The sequence below is a fragment of the Protomyctophum bolini genome (assembly GCF_963924005.1).
Source record: "Protomyctophum bolini genome assembly, chromosome: 2".
NCBI lineage: Eukaryota > Metazoa > Chordata > Actinopteri > Myctophiformes > Myctophidae > Protomyctophum > Protomyctophum bolini.
In genome coordinates this window covers 25,114,515-25,141,147 of record NC_137863.1, presented here as the reverse complement: position 1 = coordinate 25,141,147, position 26,633 = coordinate 25,114,515, and the positions used below count along the sequence as shown (strand labels likewise).

Here is a 26,633-nt window from a genome sequence, read left to right as displayed (position 1 = left end):
GCTATCGACAAGCTTACGTGTCGCTCGCAACACTTTGCAAGCTTGTAGATCGCCTATTTTTTGGTTATTCGTTATTTTAGTTATTTAGTGGTTAAATTATAGCGATATAATACATGTTCAATCGCCCAGAAAACCCTAATGATCTTGGATATTTCATAAAAGCAAAGGTTAAAGCCTCGCTCAATCTGTGATAATTTATTCAACTGGTTGGCTGTATGGCTTAGCTACCAAAAACATCATAATTTATTTTATTCGCAGATTATGACTTTCAGTGGTGAGATTTTATTTAGCTTGAATCCATGCGTCCAACTCAGACCTCAGGAAATGTGTCCAATCAGCAGTTTGGGCAGGAAAGGGCCGTCTTGTGATTGGCCATAAAGCAGACAGGAAACAGTGGGGAAGATAGAGGAAGTGAAAAGAGTGGTAATATCAGCGGAACACGATGGCCACTGAATGACTCCAACAACATGCCTGCTCTTTTGCTCTTTTCCAGTAATGAATAATGAAACAAACTCAACGACATGAGATAGCCTACTTAATACAATACAGTACAGTACGTGTATGTACGTGTATGATTCCTAGAAAGCCATAAAAGTGCATTGCGATGATGATCTGTGCGTCCCGACTCTTGAGGAAAGAGCAGGGCCATTATTAGACATGTACCACATCCTCTAATTCAGGGCTTCCCAAATTCTCTCAGCTTCAGACCCAGAAGATACAGTCTCCCCAGGACCCAAATACACGAGGAATGAACCCCTCCTGATCTACCGTGCAGATGTAAACTAGCATCTTAAACTAAATATGGTGTATTTACATTGCATTCATAATAATGTCCATGAATATAAAATGTCTAAATAAACAAAACATAATAAATAAAGTGAGATGGCTATTTTCACTATTACTTGTATTACTCCTCACACCGCTGATCCGACCAATGTCTGTATAGTGTGGAGGCTTTGTCAGAGTATACCTTCATTGGAAGCAAGCCCTTGCTTCCATTGAAGGTACTCTGACAAAGCAGTATACAGTACAAAGATACAAGGGACAGTGGGATTTTTAACCTTATAGAACACTAAACACAGGTGATTTTCACCCAGACAATTATATTTTTGTAATTCTCATAATGTTGCTGATGTCAGGTTTGTGGGTGTTTCAGTATACCTTCATGATGGTCAGTGACATCATAGAAGGTCCCTGCCCATAATATCCCTGGTTTTATCTACAGGCAGGTGTTCGGGTTCATTTCACCCGTGTTTAGTGATAGTGTGATAGAGAAAAATCCCATACACCTACAATGGACTTTATTATTTTTTATTTCTACTGGATCATTCTCTGATTGTACTTACTTTTTGTTTCAGCTGTAAGGAATATGCATCTATCTACAGCAATTCTATTGTCTGACTAATGCCTTTCACCCACACTCGCACACAATTGTGTACTGTACATGCGTGCCATGCTGGCATGCGTGCTTATGTGTGTGTGGTTGTGGTTGTATCATGAGTTCTGTCAGACAGTGGTTGCAGATTCATAAGAAAATCGAACAAAACCATAACCTTCCTCAAAATCTCAGTTTAAGTAAAACAAACTTTATGTCGATTCAGTTGTTCATACTGCTGACGTTTCTTCTACAGCCACCTCAGTGCGTTCAGAATCAGTTTATTGCGGATATAGATCAGTGGTTGAAATTTGTTTTGTGAAAAAAAAGAAACAAAGGGGTCAGAGTAGGAAAATACAAATCTAAGCTAACTGACGATAACATTCTAAGCAGCACACGAGTCTTAAGGTGCAAAAGAGTGGCAACACATTGGTAAGTCCACATTATCGGCAGGTAGTAGGTAGGTTAAGTACATGAGGTTAAATATTAAGTATAGGTACACATAGCAACAGGTATGTACAACATGAGGTTAAACATAAGAAAAGTCCATATAGCAGCAGCTTGTACTAAATGTGTGTATACCCACTCTTCTAAACCTGTAAAAAAAAAAAAAAGTTGGAAGGTGACATTGAGTGACCTGACCAGTGAGTTCAGAAAACCTAATTGCGCCAGCCAGGCAGAAGGTCTCAATGTGAACCTGACTGAATTTGGGGTTAGGATTAGACATTTAGGGTTAAGGCTATAGATATATGCCTGATGACATATTATGGTTATGGTTAAAAATTACAACATTTAAAATGCCATCCATAAAAGTGTCATTCTAAAATGTCCCCACGACAATAGCACAATTAACTGTCTGTCTGTCTGACTGACATTCTTTGCTGTAAAGGATTCCTCAGAACATTGCCAGGAAACGGGGCATCAGTTAGGGGACAGGAAACAGTGGAAGTTCAGAGGTTGTCGGTGTGAAGCTGCTCAGAGGAACACCTGACTCAGCATTCACCATCCTCCCACAGGAAGAAGGTAAGATCAGACTGGAAAGTGCCACTTCAAGCACATTTTCTGTGAGTAGCAGTTTGTCCTCAGTGGTGTAATTAAAGTAACCCAAGACAGGTATAGCCTACATGGTTACAGTACTTAAGCAGGTCATTACTTAAGGACCCCTTAAGCTGAGAAACAGATGAAGCAGGGACCCCCACTATATACTGAATAAAATTGTGTTGCAGATCAAATGTTTTCATAGATTTCACTTGTTTGACAGCACTATCATCCCTGTTGTGTAAATTAATGTTTTTAAGGGGCGCTAGCCCCTCCAATGCCTGGCTTTGTGTGCGCCAAATTAATGTTTTCTGAGCACTTTAAAAACACTAATGTGTGTGAGTGTGTGCATGCACCAAGGATTGGGATGTAGGCTGTTCTACCATGGGAGTCCTAGACTATGCGGTCCAGCCGCAGAAGCGAAAATAAGGTAACATTTTTATTTTTAAGCTGGATTAATGCTCTTTAATCAAATCTCGTGTTCTCGTGATTTTCTCGAGATATCTCGAGAATGGCATTCAGATGGTCGACATATCGACAGTTCAGGATGGTGCTGTAATGGTGTGGGGGGGCTATTTTCTTCTCAACTGCCTCTCGTTCAAAATATGAACGCGATGGATTATTTAGCGATATTAAGGAAACGAGAGCAAGGTAAAAATAAAAAATATCTCTGTTTTTTCCCGGAACAGAAGGGGGGGGGGGGGGGGGGATTGAAGGAATCCCGGCGCTGATTGTGTTAACAGACCCTTGGACCAGAGGTGTCCCCAAAAATACAAAACTAAAATGACTGTTACAGTATGACTTTTTATTGTCAAGTAAGAAGCATAATAAAACAAATAAAATAGTAGTGCATGTTGAAAATTCCCACAGTATTCATTATTATTTTCTTAAGAGTTCGAGCAGGGTCAGCAGTGTTCCATTGAGTCCAGAGATGTTGAGGTCAATGACTCTCAAGCACGATGAATACTTCGTCGAACGGCGTTGTCGCATGCCAGAAATATCCAACCTATACGCTCACACCTCGTCCCGTCCACGACATGGAGTCTCACACCGCGTCACATCCACGACATGGAGTCTAAACTCACACTGCGTCACATCCACGACATGGAGTCTAAGCTCACACCGCGTCACATCCACAACATGGAGTCTAAGCTCACACCGCGTCACATCCACGACATGGAGTCTAAGCTCACACCGCGTCACATCCACGACATGGAGTCTAAGCTCACACCGCGTCACATCCACGACATGGAGTCTCACACCGCGTCACATCCACGACATGGAGTCTAAGCTCACACCGCGTCACATCCACGACATGGAGTCTCACACCGCGTCACATCCACGACATGGAGTCTAAGCTCACACCGCATCACATCCACGACATGGAGTCTAAGCTCACACCGCGTCACATCCACAACATGGAGTCTAAGCTCACACCGCGTCACATCCACGACATGGAGTCTCACACCGCGTCACATCCACGACATGGAGTCTCACACCGCGTCACATCCACGACATGGAGTCTCACACCGCGTCACATCCACGACATGGAGTCTCACACCGCGTCACATCCACGACATGGAGTCTCACACCGCGTCACATCCACGACATGGAGTCTAAGCTCACACCGCGTCACATCCACGACATGGAGTCTAAGCTCACACCGCGTCACATCCACAACATGGAGTCTAAGCTCACACCGCGTCACATCCACGACATGGAGTCTAAGCTCACACCGCGTCACATCCACGACATGGAGTCTAAGCTCACACCGCGTCACATCCACGACATGGAGTCTCACACCGCGTCACATCCACGACATGGAGTCTAAGCTCACACCGCGTCACATCCACGACATGGAGTCTAAGCTCACACCGCGTCACATCCACGACATGGAGTCTCACACCGCGTCACATCCACGACATGGAGTCTAAGCTCACACCGCGTCACATCCACGACATGGAGTCTAAGCTCACACCGCGTCACATCCACGACATGGAGTCTAAGCTCACACCGCGTCACATCCGTCGCAGGTGGACTGTGCTTATAGATTGGCTATTTACGGCAGCAACATTGACGTATGATGGAGCATACATTGGGCATTGGCTGAACACGGAACACGCAGGCAGACGTACAGTTCAGTATAGACAGCAGCTTATTACAGTAAGGCTTCATATATAATATATGCATCACACCAGAATGCCACTTCAAAACAACACATCTACAAGGTAATGTGTTTGTTTGTAGATCTGTTGCGTTTGGTTAAGGCGACACCATCGTAGTACAGACAATAGGATAGGCTTGAGGGTGGAGGTCCGGTAAGTGATACCAGTTTTATCCAATTAGGAGAGGGAGAACGTACACATGATAAACGAGTGAAAATGGTGATGAAACTAAACAAAAAAAAGTGCAGGCTAAAATGGAATCTCATTTGTTGAGTTCTTGATACCTGATTGGATGAAGTTGGTGGTATGCTTGAAAATATATTTCCTGTTTAAAGAGCTGGAGAGACTGTACAAACACTCCATAGCAACAATTACTGTCACAATATAGAGATGTAACTGTAGTAGTTAAAGCTTAAAAACATCTTTTTAACAAGTAGTTAAAAAAAATGTTTTTTACAAAAACCTTTCACTTATACTTGCTTTAATTACTCCCTTTAAAGACTGGTTGAGGCAGCTAGCATCTTCAAATGCTGTGAAGTGGATTCATTTACAACATCGTTACACACGGATAATGTCTCTTTTTTGTGCGCACAGTATTCTTGAAATGGGGACATAAAAATGCGAGGAACAGCTAAATGTGCCACCTAATATGCATGACAGTAACGGTAGCATCAGTTTTCATGGTAAAACCCCTCACATTCTAGCAAAAACAAGTCATCCTGCCTTTATGTTGTCTTCTAGTCTAGGCTATAACATTATAGACATTTTTTTCCATTGCTCATTTTATATTGAAATAAATAACACATTTTTACTTTTGCAGTGTAAAAAACACAAAAAACAACAAAACAAAATACATATTTTGGTTTGTATTGAGACCTTCCCTCAACAGCATTAACAATTGGGTAAAACATGTTTAAAGTAGAACATTTCCTTTACTCATTTCTAACCATAAAGTAATACACAGTGGTGGACAAATTCCTCTACCCCAGTACTTAAGACCTGCTTTTAAATGACCTAAAGCAACAAACACTATGGAAGAGGTTCTGGTTGTGCACTTTGTCATGATGTAACAACCAGGACTGGGACTATAATTTAATTACAGAAATTAACAGCCAGAGAACAGCCAAACTAACACACACACGCAGGTATTTGGTATCGAGTCCTTTGCACGGTTATTGGGCCATTTAACATATTAGGGCTTGATATAAAATGGGGCCTGCATACAACCAATACCCCATGTCCTATCATTTGACTTGGGTGTGTATGTATATGTATGTATGTATGTATGTATGTATGTGGTTAAAATGGGTAGGGTTTAAAAAAAGGCAAGAGCTTGCTCTGGTGCACTGGCCTAAAGTGTATGTATACATGTATGTACATGTATGTATGTATGTATGTATGTATGTATATATCCAATGTATATATCCAATGTATATGTAGTATATATCCAAAGTGCACAAAACCCTGTTGAAGGGTTTTGGGTCTGCGCCAGGGGGGCAGTCAGACAGATATTTTGTGAAGCCACTGAGGAAATCGGGATTTCCTGAAAGTTCATATAATGGCCTGTTATGGCGCTGTCATTGGACCCAGAAAAACCCATAGCCCCATAGAAGTCCATGCATTTGGGCCCAACTTCACCTAGACTGAAATTACCAAACATGGTCATGAATACTTTCTGCTTCCAGTCACTAGTTTAAAGTCTCATTTCTAAAGTCGTGTATGTTCTGAGGGGCGTGGCTACCGTTACAGTCTATGATCGGGATTTCCCTCCCACTCGAGTCAAAATAAAAACCAACGGAGAAGAAGGGGGGAAGTCCCGCCTCGTTGTCTGGGCCAGCCAATGGCCAGCTGGGCCAAAACGGATCTAGAAAGATGGCGACTTACAATACAAGGACTGACAGGCTTCATTTTACGTTCATGTTAGACCCGGAGGGGACTTTCAGCTTTGTTTGAGTTATTTTATGTGATAAAAGGGTGGCTATTTCTAATTAGCTGCGCAACAGAGCGTCATATCTCGCCAACAAGGCACGGTAAGAACACAAACCAAACCTCTACCAAAGAGTCCAATTGCTTTAAGTACAGTACTGAAGTAAATGTACTTGGTTACTAGTGTCCATCAATGGTAATACGCAAACTATTACAGTAGAGCAGGACACTTAAAAGCTTTTAAACAGAGTGTTGTGGCACATAAAACATGGCAGTGCTTTGTTACACATAAAGGCAAAGAGAAAATAAAACAAAACAATTAAATGCTTATCCTCAAATTAAAGGAATAGTTTTTTTAAGTACTTTTTTCTACCAATTACTCACCCCACAAAGCCTTGAATGTTGAATTAATTAAGATTTGTTTCGGTTGCATCCTTTTTTCTTAATATATATATTTTTTGGGCTTTAATTTCTGTATTTATTGATTTATAGATGGAGAGTGACACGCAGCAACGGTCATCGGGATGGATACCGGAGAACTCGCCATTTTACCAAGTCGCCACGGCGAAAGTTCTTCATCAATGTTTTCATCGTTTGGTTAACATGCTGTCTTCATCAGTGTAGTATGTCAAACTCACAGATGTTATAGTTAATTTCCAAAATGATCAAATTATTTTGTGCAATTAAATGGTCAGCTAGATGATGATAAAAAGGTGAGTATGTGAATACCAATGATAAGTAGGCCTACCATTTCAGGAATTGTCTACTAATGAATTAGATCGTTTTTTCGGTACTTTGGTGTTTAAACTTTTAGCATTCCTACTTTCTCTAGTATTAACTCTAAACAACTATCCTCTCTCTCCCTCTCTCTCTCTCTCTCTCTCAATTAAATGCAATTTAAATGAGGGTGAAGTAAAACTAAAATGCACAATGTGAATCCAGACCGGAGCTCTGGGGAGCTCCACATAGTCAGCTCTGTGCCGTCAAAGAAACGTTGTTTTGAAGAAAGAAAAAAATGCCATCTGGGACAAGAAATAGGAGATACAGGCAATTTAAAGAAATGGATAGAATGGATTATTATGGCGACGGCGATCTAAGATGGACGATCCAGTGTTGTGCTAACAACACAGCTAACTAACCGGCTAACGTAAGTAGCATTGTGGGTCGCTCGATCGAATGCACTATAAAAGCGCAATTGACAAAGGTCTTTGGCAATGGCGTTAAGCGTCAGTATCAAAATTAGGCTTCAATTGACAAAGGACTTCGGCAATGGCGGTATAAGTGTTAACACAGCTGCAGTAGACCAAGGCAAACTATATATATAATAATAATAATAATAATACACAACTCAGGAATGCAACAAAAACAAAACAATCTCCATGAATACAAGGCTAAGTAAGTAATGCTGGGGTAAGTAACAATTCCTTTAAGGTAAAATGCTGACAAGACACAGCATTGTCTGAGTTGAGGAACCAGTTAAAAGACTTTCACCTGGCATCCCTGTTTGTTTTTAAGGCGAAACATAAAAATAATAAAAAATAAAATTACAGATATGTACTCTCCTGTATGCTTGCTATTCTTTGAAATACAATAGTCGTGTGAAGTACACAGTCGTGTGTCTAAGGTAAAAAAAAAAGAAATTTAATGGTTAATATAATGCCCCAGAAATCCAGAGTGACTTAGCTGGTGAAGCAGAGGTCCTCTTCGACTGCTTTCTCACGCATCTCATGCAGAACGGGCGTGAGGATGGCTTTCAACGTGTCGTATAAATCCTGGTTCTTCTCTGGCGCAATCTAGAGAGGAAACCGCAAAACAATGAACACATTACACTAGTGGTTTTCACATCAAGGCCCATTATTTATTCAGCATTTGAGCCACGGACCACCATTTGATGAGATTTAGACTGAAAACTAAGGAATATGTTGTTATCGTTGATGCACAATCAAGCAATTCGATGGGTAAAGCAGAAACCTGCATTGCCCCCGTGGCATGAAATAGGTCTTATTATTGGGGTCGAAGGCACTCCGAGCCACGTTGGGCCTCTTAGCCATTTGCCAAGGTGTTATATGTTCATTCTATTCAGAATCCCTGAATAGATGGAGTTCCTCTGCTGGACACTTATTTTCAGTAGCAAAGCAGTAGCTTTTGTTACCAAGGCTAATCAGTGAATAAAACCTGCAGGGGAAAACATGCATTTTCAGAAAACCTTCAGGAAAAGATCTGGAAAGCGTGAAGAGTTGGCTGTAGATGTGGTGAAATGGAAACGCTCACCTTGGTAAACACCTTGATAGTTTGGTTGAGGAAAGAGTTCTCCACAGCGGGTGGGATGGTCTGCAGACGCGCTGCACAGTCCAGGATACACAGTAAGGTCGTCCGCTGTCCCTGTAAACACAACAACAAATCACTGACATCCGTCTTGGAAAATGTCACACATAAAACCATAACCCAAAATCCAATGTCCAAAAGAACACAAGGACCCATAGTCTAGTTTTTTTGCCACTCAGTAGGCATTTCCGCAGAACTTCCTGGTATGATGATGATACCCTCTATTCACACGGTGAACAGATGAATCAGGTATGGTCATATACATACATAACTAGGAGTAGTAATAGAACATCTGCTGTCACGGAGTGATCACATTGAATCCGTGGGTAGGGGAAAAAAGCAAAGAACTTTCTTCGCAGTCTTAAGATCTTTTGGTGCAAGCAGACAGATTCTTCTTTTCTTTTTTAACTTAGGTGATTATGAGTGTTCTTTAGTAGTACTGTAGTACCACATCAGACGTCTTTGCCTAAAAGTGACAACTGTTGCAACAACTGAACGTTTGTTCAAAGACTTTTGGCCAATCACTTCAGAAACTATGCAGTTTCACATGATAACAGGTTGGCAAGGAATATCACTTCAAACACTAGCCATGATTTGATTTGATGGGGAATACAAGTTGCCACATTCAGGAAGGAGATGCAGAGTTCCAAAGTTCAATTAGGTCAGACTAAAGAAGTCCTTTGTTCATTCGATTTCGAGCTTAAATTTAAGCTCAAACCGCACCAATGCAGTCGCAACTAGTTGCAACAAAACAGATTTAAGGTCAAGGAGTCGCACCAATGTGTCACACCAATGCGACTCCTTGCAACTGCTATTGGGGATAATGGTTGCTGATAAGTTGTTGCATGGTGCAAGGAGTTGCATGGCAAATCCTTGGTGCAGTTTGGGCTTTAGAATCTGACCAGAGGTACGCAGAACATCATTGCTCTCGTCTTCATGTTTTATGTAATGTATTTGTTTGTTTGTGTTATGTCAAATGAGTGTATTATGTGTTTCATACAAGACTGCTGTGTCGCAAGAAAAATGTCAGTGAAAGCTGACAAAGTAGTAGCCTATGGTATCGTATTGCATCATGAAATACAATTTGTGCTGCACGTTGAAGCTTTCAGCTAGTGAGCATTTCCATCTGGATGCAATGCTGGCACACAGTACAACCCTGACTGTAAACCAAAACAAACACTATAAGACAGCTATACCGTTTCCAGGGAGTCCAAAGCATGCTGGGGGTTGTAGTTCCTCTCTGTGAGGGCTTGGATGTCCTCGGTGCTGATCAGTGGGTCCCTGAGCTGTTCTAGCCAGGACCACATGAGACCAGATAGTACCAGAGCATCTCTCTCCATGGCCAGCCTTTCCCACGCTCCCTCCCTGGAGTTCAGTTCTGTCTGTGGACACACAACAACCTGGAGTTCAGTTCTGTCTGTGGACACACAACAACCTGGAGTTCAGTTCTGTCTGTGGACACACAACAACCTCAAGTTAAGTTCTGTCTGTGGACACAAACAACCTGGAGTTCAGTTCTGTCTGTGGACACAAACACATGGAGTTAAGTTCTGTCTGTGGACACAAACAACCTGGAGTTCAGTTCTGTCTGTGGACACAAACACATGGAGTTAAGTTCTGTCTGTGGACACAAACAACCTGGAGTTCAGTTCTGTCTGTGGACACACAACAACCTCGAGTTAAGTTCTGTCTGTGGACACAAACAACCTGGAGTTCAGTTCTGTCTGTGGACACAAACAACCTGGAGTTCAGTTCTGTCTGTGGACACAAACACATGGAGTTAAGTTCTGTCTGTGGACACAAACAACCTGGAGTTCAGTTCTGTCTGTGGACACAAAACAACCTGGAGTTCAGTTCTGTCTGTGGACACAAAACAACCTGGAGTTCAGTTCTGTCTGTGGACACACAAACAACACATGAGACCAGATGGAAGAACCAGAGCATCTCTGTCCATGGCCAGCATGTTAGCCTGGAATACAAATGATAGCTCTTTCAGCGTTTGTTGTTGTTTCTTCACTTTGTTTCTCAGTCTTGCAGTCTATGTGAAAGGGCCAGTTTAAATGGTATTAAATGGACGGTTTCTGACACCAGGGAGCCGAGGATTTTGATTGGTCTGTTGGCGGTACAGGAACCACTTTCTTCCTACTGTGAGTCGTTGAGCACTACCCAAAGAGCAATTATGTGCCTACGTACACAACGGGCAAGGTTCGGAAATCAGATGGAAGATTGCCAGACTGAGAAGCAAAGTGAAAATCGCTGGCAGGGTCTGAATTATTTATTCACTCTGGCAGTAAATTAGTTTAAAATCATGAATAAAATAAACCTTCAAATGCACGCCTGAATGCTTTCGAGATTTCCATGTGGGTCCTGATTCTGAAAAGGTTGGGAACCATTGATAAGTGATTGAAGAATCTAGTTCCAAGCCAAATGTTGAATGCATGGTTCAAAGAGAGGTGGTCCTACCTGCCACATGGTCACCTTGTAGCTCAGGTCCTGGTCTCTCAGGTCCATGGCCAGTGCTCTTGCTACCAGCAGACGCCTGGCGTCCGCCGTGAGCTCCGACTGCAGCGTGATGAAGGGAACGCTGAGCGCTCTCTCCGTGCATTCACTTCGCTCCCCGCCAACCGCTCTCTCCATGCATTCGCCTCTCTCCCCAGGCCCGGCTCTCTCTGTGCATTCGCCTCTCTCCCCGGGTACCGCTCTCTCCGTGCATTCGCCTCTCTCCCCGGGCACCGCTCTCTCCATGCATTCGCCTCTCTCCCCAGGCACCACTCTCTCCATGCATTCACCTCTCTCCCCAGGCACCGCTCTCTCTGTGCATTCGCCTCTCTCCCCAGGCACCGCTCTCTCCGTGCATTCACCTCTCTCCCCGGGCACCACTCTCTCCATGCATTCGCCTCTCTCCCCAGGCACCGCTCTCTCCATGCATTCGCCTCTCTCCCCAGGCACCGCTCTCTCCGTGCATTCACCTCTCTCCCCGGGCACCGCTCTCTCCATGCATTCGCCTCTCTCCCCAGGCACCGCTCTCTCCGTGCATTCACCTCTCTCCCCGGGCACCGCTCTCTCCATGCATTCGCCTCTCTCCCCAGGCACCGCTCTCTCCGTGCATTCACCTCTCTCCCCGGGCACCACTCTCTCCATGCATTCGCCTCTCTCCCCAGGCACCGCTCTCTCTGTGCATTCGCCTCTCTCCCCGGGCACCACTCTCTCCATGCATTCGCCTCTCTCCCCAGGCACCGCTCTCTCCGTGCATTCACCTCTCTCCCCAGGCACCGCTCTCTCTGTGCATTCACCTCTCTCCCCAGGCACCGCTCTCTCTGTGCATTCACCTCTCTCCCCGGGCACCGCTCTCTCCATGCATTCGCCTCTCTCCCCAGGCACCGCTCTCTCCGTGCATTCGCCTCTCTCCCCGGGCACCACTCTATCTGTGCATTCGCCTCTCTCCCCGGGCACCGCTCTCTCTGTGCATTCGCCTCTCTCCCCAGGCACCGCTCTCTCTGTGCATTCGCCTCTCTCCCCGGGCACCGCTCTCTCTGTGCATTCGCCTCTCTCCCCAGGCACACAGCTGCTCTTCAATCTTTCTCTCTGCTCCAAGAGAGCCGGGGGCTCATTTAGCTAGTCGGGAAGAAGTACGAAGTAAGAAGTAAGAATTGTGTAACAGTAACAAACAATACCACAATGTACAAATACTAGTAAAAAGCCTGTATTCAAAATAATTCTTGATTATCAAAATACACTTACAGTACCAATATAAATGTAGTAAAATTGTTGCATAATATGAGTTAGTTTTTTTAAATAGCTATATATCTGGAGCCAATCTATAAGCTTGCTGTGCATCGTGTGAGTGCCTCTGAAATATGCATTGGAGTAGAAGCATAAAGTATAAAAAAATGGTAATCGTCATATAAAGTAGAAACAAAGAAATCTTAAATAAAATATATACCTTCCTACACTGACAATGGTATCCAGTGTTTGGATTGGCGTCGGTATTCTGCAAGTCTGTAGGGATGGCTGACGTGGAGATTGAACTGCTGCTATAAATGAGCTCCTGGCATGCGGTGTGGTCATCGTTCTGAGGGGGCATCTCCTGGCATGCGATGTGGACATCGTCCTGAGTGGACAGCTCCTGGCATGCGATGTGGACATCGTCCTGAGTGGACAGCTCCTGGCATGCGATGTGGACATCGTCCTGAGTGGACAGCTCCTGGCATGCGATGTGGACATCGTCCTGAGTGGACAGCTCCTGGCATGCGATGTGGACATCGTCCTGAGTGGACAGCTCCTGGCATGCGATGTGGACATCGTCCTGAGTGGACAGCTCCTGGCATGCGGTGTAGATGTCGCCTGTAAGGCTGTTTACAGACCAGTAACCTTTGTTGAGCTGGTTGACTGGGAGCTGTTCGAGCTGGTCCCAACCTCCTCTGCCCAGCTTGTACAGGGCCGAATCACTGTGGCTGAGGATCCGCTTGCCTGGAACGTAGGCGTGCAACAGTTGGTTCAAACTTCTCCATTTAATTGATTATGAGAAATAATTGATAGTCGGTAATTTAATAAAAATAGACTGATAATTGATCCCTATTTGGGCATGTCATTATAGAAGAAAAAGTGAAAACATTAAAGAAATAGTGAAAATGGCCACGCTCAAAACATGACGTGTTGTGAGCTTGTTACTTGGTTATCAAATTAATATCTGAAGTCAATTACAAAAGAAAAAAAAAAAGGTTGCTGCGTCAATTCATTGGTATACAAGAAATAAAACGAATAATCAAAGGAAACTCAATTCTCAATGAATCGAATGAGTAATACAAAATAATTGATAGATAGTTGGAGCCCTACCTGAAAGAGGACATGTCAGGGGGCTTTCTACATGCTGGATTCTCCAGAGTGGGTCCAGCTCGTTGTCTCCACCTAGAGGCTGGTTGTGTAACGGCAGCAGTTTGAAAGGAGCGGACGGGCAGTGCGGCGGCACCGGGATGCCTTTAACCCTCATCTCCTTCCCCAGCTGCTGCAGTGCCTGCTGGGATACGGTCTTCTCCACCTCGGCCGTGAGGTCTGGAATCTCCAGCACCTAGATAGACAGACAGATAGATACATACATATAGACAGGGGTGCACATAACTGGTGCACAAGTGCGCATGCATGGTCAAAATATGTGTTGCGCGGCAGATCAACGACATGAAGGGCTCTTGCGTACTGCTGCCAGTACCAACATGAAGGTCTGGTGTTACAGTATGTACTTCAAATGTCTACGTCCTGTTAAGTAGATTTAGAACTAAAACTACTGTCGAGTGTGGACTAGTCATTACGTCATCAAGTGGCTTTTATATTGAAGAGGAAGTCCGTTTCGTTTGTAACCAAGTTGCCATGACAAGTTGTTATTGTGCCGTTCAAAGCAAGAACGTTAATGTGGATTAAACTCAAGATTTTAGCCAAAGTTCATATATTTCCGATATGAAAACCATGCATCTGTGACTTAAACAATGTACAAACTTTGAATGTACGTTAAACATGGAACCTCTGCACCATTAGGTGAGTAGTTAATTAGATCTGTCTCATGCTGGCTAAAGTAATGTTGTGGTAGAGTAGAGACGTCCGCCTGCAGTGAGTACCAAGCAACATCTCCAGGTGCTCCCCTGAGAAACTAGCCCAACAAAGCTATGTGCACCCCTGGATATAGACATGGATCACACCGGGGAATGCAACCATTCAGTCTATGGTTGCAGCCTTACAGTGCAAAACTCCCTACGGTGTTACTTGAGGAACAGAGAAAGGCAGCTCGTCACCTCCTCCTCCAGTGCAGGCGGCCGGTCGGCAGCGATGTCCAGCAGGAGGCAGCACGCCAGCTGCACCATCTTGGGCACGTTCTTCATCTTGCGCGCCTCGTAGCCGTGCAGCAGGTGGCGCTGGCGGGCCAGGTACTGCGGCAGGGTGACGGGGCCGCAGGCGGCCGGCTCGGCGGCGGGGAACACGCAGCGGAGCGGCACTAGGAAGCGGGCGAACTCGCGCACGCAGAGCAGCTGGCCTCGGGTCTGGATGGAGTTGGGCCGCTTGGCGCGCACAAACAGGATGGCCTGGTCAGCGCTCATCCTGGACGTGAACACCAGGTAGCACGCCAACAGCACACCTAGGCAAGAGAGAAGAGAGACGTGAACACCAGGTAGCACGCCAACAGCACACCTAGGCAAGAGAGAGGAGAGACGTGAACACCAGGTAGCACGCCAACAGCACACCTAGGCAAGAGAGAGGAGAGACGTGAACACCAGGTAGCACGCCAACAGCACACCTAGGCAAGAGAGAGGAGAGAGCAAGGACCTATTTTGGTAGTTATTGCAGTTCTTTAACGAGTTCTTTAACTCTTACGATCCAATTCCTTAACGGTCGGTCACACACACACACACACACACACACGCACGCACTCACGCATACAACACGTCACTTTGTCCATTGTTGTATTGTTTTAGTCTACTTGCCAGCCCATAGAGCCCCATTGTGAACGTGGACATTTTGAGTACGCTAAAGTTTTATGTTAGAAATGTTGAGTATGGGTCCCCAGCATTTAGAAACTGCTGGATGCTAACTTTTTCAGGAGGAAAAAACATTACAAATTATGAAATGTGTCAGTGATTTATTTGTATATTTAAGTCATTTGTTATATCTGCCCTGTGCAATTTGTGATTACGAATCCTAAAAGATGTTAAAAATTGTTAACTTTGATAAACACAATTGCAATCATACATACAGTATTGAATACACATGTAGTGGTTCTCAAAGTAAGGTCCAGGGGCCCGCTGGCTTACTTGAGGGGGTTCCAAATGGACCTTTACAGGTCTGTAACTTATTGTTAGGGTTACGGTTAACTTACATGGTTTAATTTGGTTTAATTTGTACACCTCTCAGAAAAGCACTGGTATTGTAGTAATTGCATAGCAGACCTGAAGTCCACATACCAGTTTTGACAGTGTGGACAAAAAAACTAAACGTGATGTCATGGAACCGAATACGGTTCCTCAATGTTGGATCCGGTTCCTCTGGTTCAGAATCCTAACCCTATTCTCAATGAGAAGCCATTAATGAATGATGCGTGTTCTTTTTCCTGACCTGTTCTTCCCAGACCAGCGTGGCAGTGGACAGCCATCTTCCCCTCCTGGATGGCGAAGGACATGACCTTGACCATGTCCAGGATGGTAGTCAGAGAGGCCACCCCGTAGTCCTTCCATCCAAAGTTATAGAAGTAAACTGGAAGAAAGAAAAGACAGACATAATAGTCAACGTGCTTGTAAAATATTTTGTTTGGATGAGGGCTAGGTGTACAGAAAAGACAAACCAATGCAGATGTATTCTTCTTCTTTCAAGAATGTTCAAAATGTTTGTTAAAAAAAGTCTTTCAAAGAAGTATCAAGCAACACAGGGCAGAGCTCTCCTTAACATTGTGAACTCTTCACTCTCTCGTGCCTGAGACCAGACTGACTCATAATATATATTATTATATTAAAACCTGGGCCTCTGCTTAGTAGCACCAACCAACTGTCTTAAGGACAGGTTCACTCAATACATTCACCTACCTACATGACGGGTGAAAATAAATAAACCATTTCCCAAACCTTACAGAAATCATCACAATCCATAAGGTTATCATGTTTTAGCCATAATATATCGCACACAGAAAAATACACACACCACTGGCAAGTGGTATATCTCAATTACCATACCCCCCCTATATATGTCTGTGAAGTGAACTCTTTAAACTCAGTGGGTAGGATAACTCAGTGGGCACTGGGCAGGATATTCCACTGACCAGACTGAAAGGCTAAACCTTGTAGACTGAAATGTGATACAACAGTGCTCTCTAGTGGAGTATCTTATTGACCTTTTGTGCCAGTATATTATCACAAAATGTAAAGGTGGAATACATGTTTGCTGCTACTCAGGCAAATCTTATCTTATCTTAACCTTAGACTGTATGTAGCTAAGCTATAATGAAGTGATACAAAATCACTGTCCATAGCAGTGATTCTCAACTTTTTGTTTTGATCTCTGGGACCACAATTCTACACTGTAAAATCTTCTTTAACTCTAAGAGTTACAGACCCGCAACAGTACATTTGGACTCTTGGTTTTCCCTAGACCCGACGTTGAGAAACAGTGATTTTTATATATAGCATCTCACATCTCCATGTGCCTAACACACACGGAAGGCACTAACCAGCACATCAGGAGCAATTAGGGGCTCAGTGTCTTGCGCAAGGACACCTCAACACTAACTCTGGGGGTTTGAACTGGCAACCTTGCGGTTACCATCCAGCCACTCTACCCGAGCCACTGCCGCCCGATGATGACAATGATGTGCATGTGGACACGCTCACTCCCAGCCTCCATGAAGGACTCAGGTCTTAATGGGTTATGGGTCAGGTCTTAATGATGATAATGTGCATGTTGTGGACACACTCACTCCCAGCCTCCATGAAGGACTCAGGTCTGTACGTGAAGCCACTCTCTGGTTCCAGTGTGTTGCCACAGCTAGCATGCTCTCCAGGGCGCTGCAAGTTAATCACCGTCTTCAAACCACACCTGTGTACAGGAGGAGGATGCCATGTCAGCATAATTATGCACACTCTCTGCTGGGGAACATATTAGGTTGTGTAATTTGTCATGTTCCCCAGGGGGTTTATTAAGAGGCTTAGTCTTGGGTCGATCAAGCATACATGTGGTGTCAGCGCTGAATCCTGGAAATATATTTGTCCAGCTATTGACTATGTGCTTCTTAAAGATTCAAAGATTCACCCCACTTCACATCTGAATTTATAGTGTCACCCTTGCTTTAAGATGATAGTTGATGGTCTGTGCATGTGTGCATTCATTGGTCATATTTATGCATGATGGTGAAAGATAGTATACATTGACATTCATACTTAATATTAATTGATAGAATATGATTTATAATTATGTTAATGCTCTGATGAAGTCTCTTGGCCAAAATGCCTAGTATGATGTCTAGTATCAGATTCTATGATTTATTTCATATTAATTTAATCTTTATCTAGCTTGCATGTTTACTGCTGTTGTTGCTATGACTACTGAATTTCCCATTGGGGAAGGTTTACCTCATCACATCTAGAAGTCAAATGTTATTTTCAAAACAAAACGGGTTTGTAAGAGAATAGAAAACTTTACCTTTGGAATTGTTGGATTATATTATATTTGTCCATAATCTCAGTGGAAGGCCTTGCCATAGCCAGCAAATTGTCAGTGATCCTGGAGAAAGAGATGAATAGATCGCTCAAACCCACTACATTCAAAGTTAGTAAGTCGTCTTTAATAATAACCAACTATTCTATTCAACTAAGTAAGCAATGCATTCATTCATTTAAATAAGTGTTAAATAGGATTAACAAGTGAAATTGGAAGTGATGATACAAAGAAATCAGCAGACAAAATTGGAACACCAAAATGTAAGATGACAAATGGGTTCTCACTCCTGATTGGATGACATTGGCAACCAATCAGAAAATGTATTTTTTTATATGACACAAAAGGCATACTGGGAGATGGGGATTTGTTACTGAACAAACACTCAATTGCAAATAGAAATGTTTACTCTCACAATTTAGAGCTCAACATAAAAAAAAGAAAATATCATAACATAATTTACAGCACTGTTACCGGGACGATAGCCCTGCTGGTGTGAAGTGACAAAAATAGCAGATCTACAAGCTCACAATGCGTCACGACTCGCAACACGGCACATTGCAAGCTTGTAGATCTGCTATTTTCAGCCTCCTTTCACTTTCAGCTCACCAGGATGAGTAAAGTCCTTTTATGGCTTGCTCCTCGTCACTCCAGCGCGAGGGGTTCTCGTATTTACAGGCCCTGCCTCCGCACGCCATGGAGCACTGCATGTGTCCAGGGATCACATGACGCAGTCTCTCCCCCACCTTGGTGTATTTGGCTGTGGGGACCCTGGCGTTGGCTGGAGACAAGAGGAGACAAAAGAACAAGAACAAAAGAACATGAGGGTACATTGGGAGAAGGATGCTGAAGATGGAGCTGCCAGGTAAGAGAAGAGGAATTAGGCCAAAGCGGAGGTGGCTGGAGTGACCGAGGAAGCCGCAGAGAATAGAAGCACAGTAGATGATCCGCTGTAGTGATTTGGGAATTAGCCCAAAGGAGGACTCATAATTGTGACAATTCATTCCTCCCATTGTAACTGTTGTACCCTACCGACTCACCTGCCAGTGAGGATCCCCCACCGGGAGGACGTAGCACCTCATCCAGCACCACATCCTACTCCTCCCGTTCAATGTTCCCACCCCCCATTCCACTGGAGTACGCAAAGTGACAAAAATATCTCCCTCCCCGCCTGGCTTCGCTCCCCCAAAGAACGCGGCTAATTGTGTTCATATAGAAGTCTGTCCAAGCCGGGTGCAGCGTGGTGGATTCAAAGACTCCACCCTTACTCTACGATGGTGGACCAATACTTCAACCACTTTGTTTCATGGTCAGTCGAGTGCCCCTTGAGACAAAACAGAAGTACTCGTCATCCTCACTGCTCTTTGTCTGAGCTGACATTTTACCTCCATTCTCAAGTTAAATCTCCACCTCGTCTCTCTCTGTTGCTAACTAATTCATCACAGTGACACAGTTCCTGCAGCTGCCATTACATCTGCCGACCCAGTGTTCTGTGACATCTAGGGCTGCAACAGTTCATCAAATTAATAAATGTAATTGATTATAAGGAAATCTATGATTTTTCTTTTTTCTTTTCTTTTTTTTTAATTTTTATCCCACAATTTTGTAACCCAGTTTTTCTTTTTCACCCAGTGCCAATTATCTAATGTAATCCTGGGCACTACACTTCCTCTGCCAACCTGGGGGGGCAGCGGACTGACCTCATGCCTCCTTCTATGCATGAGGAGTCCAAGCTGCTTCTTTTCACCTGACAGAGGGGAATTTCCCCGGCCGGACGTAGCGCGTGGAAGGGACACGTTATTCCGACCAGTTCCTTTCCCCTCCATCAGGCTCCCCGGCTGGCCAGGGGGAGGTAGTTTTAGAGACCAGGACTACTGCATGTTTTTGTGAGGGTATCTACCCTAGAGGACACGGGGAGAACATGCAAACTCCACACAGAAAGGCCCTTTCGCCAACCCCCGCCTCGGGTATGGGCACTGATGACGCAGAGGAGGGAACACGCCGCCAGTGCCCACAGCGTCCCCAGCGGGAATCGAACCCAGGACCTTCTAGCTGTGAGGCGACAGCAAGGAAATCTATGATTTTAATAGTATAATCAATTTGAATCCATTAAAACCATAAAAGCATGTGTCAGATTTTAGATTGTAGTGTTGGCTATTCAAAAATAGCAGATATACAAGCTTACAGCACGTCACTTCTGAAAACGTTTCTATTAGTTCTGGTAAAGCTTATATGCTATTGGGAGGAACAACATCTGGTGCCTTTGTGTGTGACCTCCCATTTCTTAAATTGTAGCACTTTGTGTTCGTAGACAGGCTCTGGATTGTCACGTCATTGGACTGGTCCTTTCTCCATTGAATTATCTTTGAGTAGCTTCCTCGCTCCTTGCCTCAATTCAAGAGTAGGGTTTTGCCAGTCACAAGATGTGTTGTAAAAGGTTATGAAAAACATTCCTTTGTGTTAAAAAAAAAATCTAAATAAATTGGGGGGAAATAGATGATCTACAAGCTTGTAGATGGTCTATTTTCAAATGACAGATGTATGGAGGGTTAAAAAAAAACACAAGCAACTTCTAATATTTACAAGCAACTACACAGGAAAACAAGCCCAATGTGGTTTATGCAGTAATAATAAGCGGACATGGCTCGTTGTGTTTTCCTACCTGCCTCCATGATGTCCTCCGTGCTGCTCTGTTCTCCGCAGACTCCAGAGCTGGGGTAGGACAGGCCAGTCAGCAGACTGACACCGGCTGCCATGGCACGAGCTGCGAGGTAAGTGGAATAAACATTGTATCAAAAGATGTGTGTGTGTGTGTGGGGAGGGGGGGGGCAGGATAATGAGCCGGCGATCAGACAGGTGCTGCTGATAAATCAAACAATGAGGAGTTGTGAGGAGGAGGTACAGCAGGAGCGCTGTTGCCAGGCAAGGGAAGCTCCTCCAGGGAGGAGAGCAACGTGCGAAAGGAGGAACCACCATGCAGACTGACTCATGTGTCACCCTGGACACTTTACCTTTGGGAGCGCATTGGGGCGTGCTGAGTTACCATGACACGGATCTGAGTAATCTATTCTACAGGATAAAGGGATCAATTCACACTGCCACTGTTTGAATTAGTCTTTCAACCCCATGAGTAATGCTACTTATGTACTTAACTTCACTTTCACTTAATGATATTTTTTGCTAAAAAAAAAACTCTAGAGAGATTGTTCGATTAAAGTATTGATTTCTTTTTTTATAATGAATTACATTGATTAGTTCAAGTAACTCTTGTACCCCTACTGGGAACTCCCAAGCTTGCATTAATATGCCGTCTCCACACACATTCAACACATTAAATGTACGTACAGTATGAATGATTGATGTGACCACAGTTATTATTAGCTGGGTGTATTGTGTTGCTTCTTGGCTTACAGGTGATTTACCACAGCTCATGTGACTGTAGTGCCCTCATGTAAGACACTGCTCTGACACTTTATCTCATCATGTTACACAAACGGCCCTAATGAGGATTAGGGTCTGACAGTGTTGTTACCCCAACTGTGACACTTCACTAGGGGCGCAAGTTTATCAAGCTAATACATTTTTAATATATTATAAAAAAACATGTATTTTTTTTATTCATATTCTTTTTTGAGTGGTGCAACCACTCCAAGGAACAGCAATGTCTGTGATGTCCACCTATGTGTTCTGTTCACCTATGTGTTGGTTAATGAGCACCAGTTTGAGTACCAGTAGAGGCGCTGTTTGCCAGAAACAGAGAGAGAGAGACAGTGCTGCAGTGTTGCCTGCTAATGAGAGAGAGAGAGAGAGAGAGAGGAGAGGGGAGAGAGAGAGAGGGGAGTTGCACCACTCGGTTCACACGGGTGTGATTTTTTATTTAATGAGTAAGAGGCCGTGTCCACAGAAAGCGTGTTTTTGAGCTGCCGGCTCTAAGCCTTTTGACTGCTCATGTGCAGTTGGCATGTATTCCTATGGTAAAGATGCGCTGGTGCGCTCACGCATCGCACTTCAGCGCTCTAAACGTTTATAAACGTATTTGGCAAGAAAAAAGTTAAGAGTGCTTTGGACTAATTTGTGTTTTTGATTGGATGTTTTGTCACCCTTTTGTCACCCTTTTTAGAACCAAAGAGTACCTTCTATCAACTCTTGACTAGACATGAACGCTGTATCCCTGGTTTTGTCTATTTTACTGTTGCTCTCCAAAAACATGACATGACTGACATTCACTGTGATGTTGTTCCATCAGTGGGTAGATATGAAGGAGTTGACTGTGCTGTTTACACATGATAGCAGTGAGTCAAAGCCTGTGTGGGATGTGAGACTGCCACCTCCACAATAAAGGCCACAGGCACCAGGAGGTGGCTCTTTGAACACCATGTTCTGAATAACATGTTTACACTGCGGATGGGCGATATGAAATTTCTAGATATTATCGATATCCGATATGATTAATTGCTGTTATGGCCGATGACCAATATAAACCAATGTCGATATGATCTCATTCTATATAAATTATTTTTCTGCTATCTACGAACATATTCAGACCCCCCGCTAGGGTACAGCTGGTGCCAACTACGTACATGTTCGAATCGTACCCCCCTATACTCCATATATGAAAGCGGCAACCGTCAATTTAGCTTTTAGCATTGCCTCTGGTTGCTATGCAATGCCTCCGTCCCCACCAGATATGGGATTTTTACACCCAGGTTCCATTTACTGTATCTCCATTAAAATCCTGCTTTAATGAAGATACAGTAGCTAAAGCTTCGAGTGCTGTCCATGGTGAACCGTCGCGCATTCGATGATCGGATTTAATTTGTGACTTTGTCTCGCATCGCTCCAGACATGTAACCGTTTCTGACGAGAGGTAAAGGGTATGCGCTAATGCTAATGATCACTGCTCACAACCGGATAGAGACTGATCTGGCGCGAAACGAAATGTTGGCCCAGTCATATCCCAACATAAACAGTTTGAATGTAGTATTTTTATTTAAAAATGTAATGTTCCAACTTGACCCTTTTGAAAGCTTCCACAGAAATTAGGGATATTGCATTTTAAGGTCAACATTCTCCGATACCGAAATGATGACAGATTAATTGCCCATCCCTAGTTTACAGTATGATATTTATGATGATAATTGATTCAAGTCTTACTATGCAACTTTTCCCTAGGCTGTCATTACAAAACAATAATTTTGTTTTGTTAGACGGCAAATTTGACACTAAACAGTATCATGATAGGTAAGACCTGTAGTTATACATTTGACACGGTTGACCAAGACACTGTGGAGAAGATGTTGCTCTCTCTTTCAGATGACACATACCCTGGTGTAGAATAATAGATAACTTGGATGGAAACGTGTTTAAGGTTGCAGCCAGACTGCTTTCTAAACCAACATGTCACATTAATATTTAATAGATGCATATAGTTGCACAAGTGGGACCTGTTTGGAGCCATGGAAGGAGTCTGAAATCGTAGAGCTATTATCATAGAGTATTTTTGTAATATTCTTTTTTGTTGTATATCTGTGGCGTTCTGCAGGGCTGGGGAGTTGTTTGGGTCTAGTGGCTGAAAAGAAAACTGTTGCTATATAGATGGTCTATCTATGGTCACAACCCACTTATGATGAATTCCTGTTCTGTTCTTTAACTACATAGAAGTGTCTATTTGTATGTCTCTAAATGTTTTGATGAATTGAACAATGTGGACCCTGTTGTAAACAAGTGTAACGCTTAATTGGGTCGTCCACTCACAGTTAACAGTCTTTGTATCGAGTTTGTGCTTGAAATGTACTGTAATTCTACAAACTGTTAATAAATATTTCAATCAATCAATCAAGAGAGTTGTGTAAATATCCCATTAATTTATTTATTTCATTTCCTACATTTAGTTTTTATTTATTTAAAAATCCCCCCCCCCAATCTAATTGAATTAAGACAGTATAAATGAATACCAAAAATCTATGAAATTCCATAAATCCGAAAACAAATTTAGTTAGTTTGGGTCCTGGCCTGGGGAGACATGACATTTCTGTTTTGGGTCATGGGCTAAAAAGAATAGAGAAATGGTTAAAAATAAATACCGGTAGTATTGTTTTGTTTTGTAAACACAGGTCAAGGTTAGATATTATCTATGCCTTTAAAAAGGTGGGTATTTATTTTTTTCATGTAAACAAACACATGATAAAGTTAAATGATATGCCTTCACCAAAACAATATTTGAACAAAACAATAACATGCACTTGGCACTTGCTTGCTGATGGGTCCACAATCCACATTACAAATGGATGACAGCAGGAGGATGCACAAGCTGTCTATTGTGGGACATTGGTTTGTGTGTCATGCTATTTATTTATATTTGTCTGTAATTTTATGTATATACATACACACTATGAATTCAATTGAATAGTGTAGTATGCTATTGAATTAGTATGTAGTATTTGTAGTATGCTGAAGCACACACAAACCATTATGATGAGGGGGTGCTGATGCTGCATGCTAGCTTATTTATTATGGTTAGGAGTTGAGTTCCCATGGGCCGGACGGACGGGTCGCGCTGTGAGTGGCTGACGGCGTTTCCATGGTGTCCGCGACATCTCCCATTATCAGTGGTTGTCCTGTCAACGAGCCAGCCCATCACAACGCGACCGTCACTACGGGCTATGGGAAAGGATACAGCCTCCTCCAGTTAGCTTCTGTGCTAGCCGGAGCAGGCCTAATTAAACCTACCTTGTTCTCGTTGTCGTGTCCGCGTGAGGTTTTTAACATGGTCCGTTTACATCTATCTAAAGTCGTGGTGATGCCACGTTGTCAAATTAATCTTATCCATTTTAAATTTGCGAGGAAATCATCCCGTAGTCGTGTCCATTTGGTCAGCTAGCTGAGCTAGCAGCTAGCCACAGTTGCAGCCTGAGTTGTATTTGGTCGCGCGCCGTGCCGCGCGCCGAGAATACCCGATCTACAAGCTCACCGCACGCAGCGCCGCGGCGCGTTGAGAACTTGTAGATCGGCTATTTCCATACTATTGTAGACGTCCCAGGGGCGGCATATGTCATGTGACCACACCCAGTTGTTAAATTCCATCCACCTACCTAACTGGATTGGAAACTTTTGAAGTGCATACCATGGTGCATACTTTTATACAATACAAATTATATGTTTTCAATCATTTAAAAAAGTAAAATACCATAAGGGTGATGCCATAGAGTAATACAAGGAGGGTGATACTATATTGTTATGCATCAAGGCACCAATGACATTATGAATTCAATGGTCTTTGAAAATCCCAGACATTTTAAAATCTGTACTGTACTTTACATCACTTTCAACAATAAAGATTTAAAACATAACACATAACCATAGCAGTGGTGGAAAGTAAAGTATATTCACTCAAGCACTACTTATTTATTACTTTTATACTTCTACTTTTCCCACTACAATTGTATGGCTTTAATTACTAGTTAGGCTATTACAGATCTTTATTATTATTACAAAATATACATTAACCAAATAGGCTAAATTCTGTTACTCTATAGCCACTCATTGATTGATTGAATTATAGACATAATAAATGTAAAGCAGAGCACTGCAGTCAAAACACTTATTCCAAAAGGGATAGCACCTAAAAGGTCTTGTTTCAATTTAAAGCCCTATTATGCAATCAATGCATAGACATGACATGAAGAATAACAACAAAATTCAATATCACCAGTAAGACGCGCAAACGCGGGAAGCGAACGCAGCTCGTACATATTTGTGTTTTGGACGTATAGCTGCTTTGGGGACTCCTTATATGGTTATGGCTGAGTCATGGTGACGTAATCACTCAGCTCCATATATGGGCACAAAAGCGGGACAGACAGACACACAGACAGACACACAGACATGATCTGCTAGGTCTCATAGTAAGTGCTCACTGCATTTGCAATCAATAACAAAAAGAAATCAATATAATTTCAGGAAAAAAACTGAAAAACTATGTACAGAGTGGGAAAAACAGAAGGGGGGGAGATAATTTCCTCTCCCTTGGGCGTGCTGAAAGGTAGCCTGCAAGCCCTGCATGGGCACCATTTCATTTAGGGTATATGATCCTGTCAGGAGCGGATGATATCGTTACGTCATGTTGTAGTATTGTTTTGTAGTCGACAGGCAGGAACAACAGGCGGCAACTTTATTGAGGGAAAAGGAAGGTTCCTTCCTTTTTTCTCAATACGAGAGCAATACTACGAGAGCTTTTATCAATACAATTGCCGCCTGTTGTTCCTACCTGTCGACTACAAAACAATACAACATGACGTAACGATATCATCCGCTTCCGACAAGATCATACAGACTTTTGAAACAGAGACCATGCAGGCTTTCCTCCGAGGTGGTGGAAAGCCTGGTGAGGCGAGGTTAGCTGAAAGGTGGATGCTTAATTGGTTCGTTACAGTTAACAGTCTTTGTATTGAGTTTGTGCTTGAAATGTACTGTAATTCTGCAAACTGTTAATAAATATTTAAATCAATCAATCAGTATACTTTCTTCAGGTTTTCAGCTCTATACCAGCTCTGTCTCTGCAGTGTCTCCTCACTCTCCTGCAGTGAAGCAGAGCCACCTGTATCGTCTAATACAATGAT

General features: G+C 43.3%; 1 protein-coding gene across 1 annotated transcript; it reads right to left on the bottom strand.

Moving 5' to 3' along the window:
• Positions 1-3,197: 3,197 nt before the first annotated feature.
• Positions 3,198-24,929, bottom strand: ptpdc1a (protein tyrosine phosphatase domain containing 1a). Its single transcript, XM_080788989.1, has 14 exons — positions 24,745-24,929; positions 20,678-20,779; positions 18,625-18,796; positions 18,001-18,081; positions 17,279-17,397; positions 15,928-16,065; positions 14,613-14,953; positions 13,666-13,897; positions 12,773-13,299; positions 11,293-12,444; positions 10,026-10,211; positions 8,776-8,886; positions 3,743-8,297; positions 3,198-3,433 (listed from the first exon to the last, which is right to left on the bottom strand). Exons 2-13 carry the CDS (start codon positions 20,769-20,771, stop codon positions 8,184-8,186), a joined length of 3,267 nt encoding a protein of 1,088 aa, XP_080645115.1. The 5' UTR covers positions 20,772-20,779; positions 24,745-24,929; the 3' UTR covers positions 3,198-3,433; positions 3,743-8,183.
• Between the last annotated feature and the right edge of the window lie 1,704 nt (positions 24,930-26,633).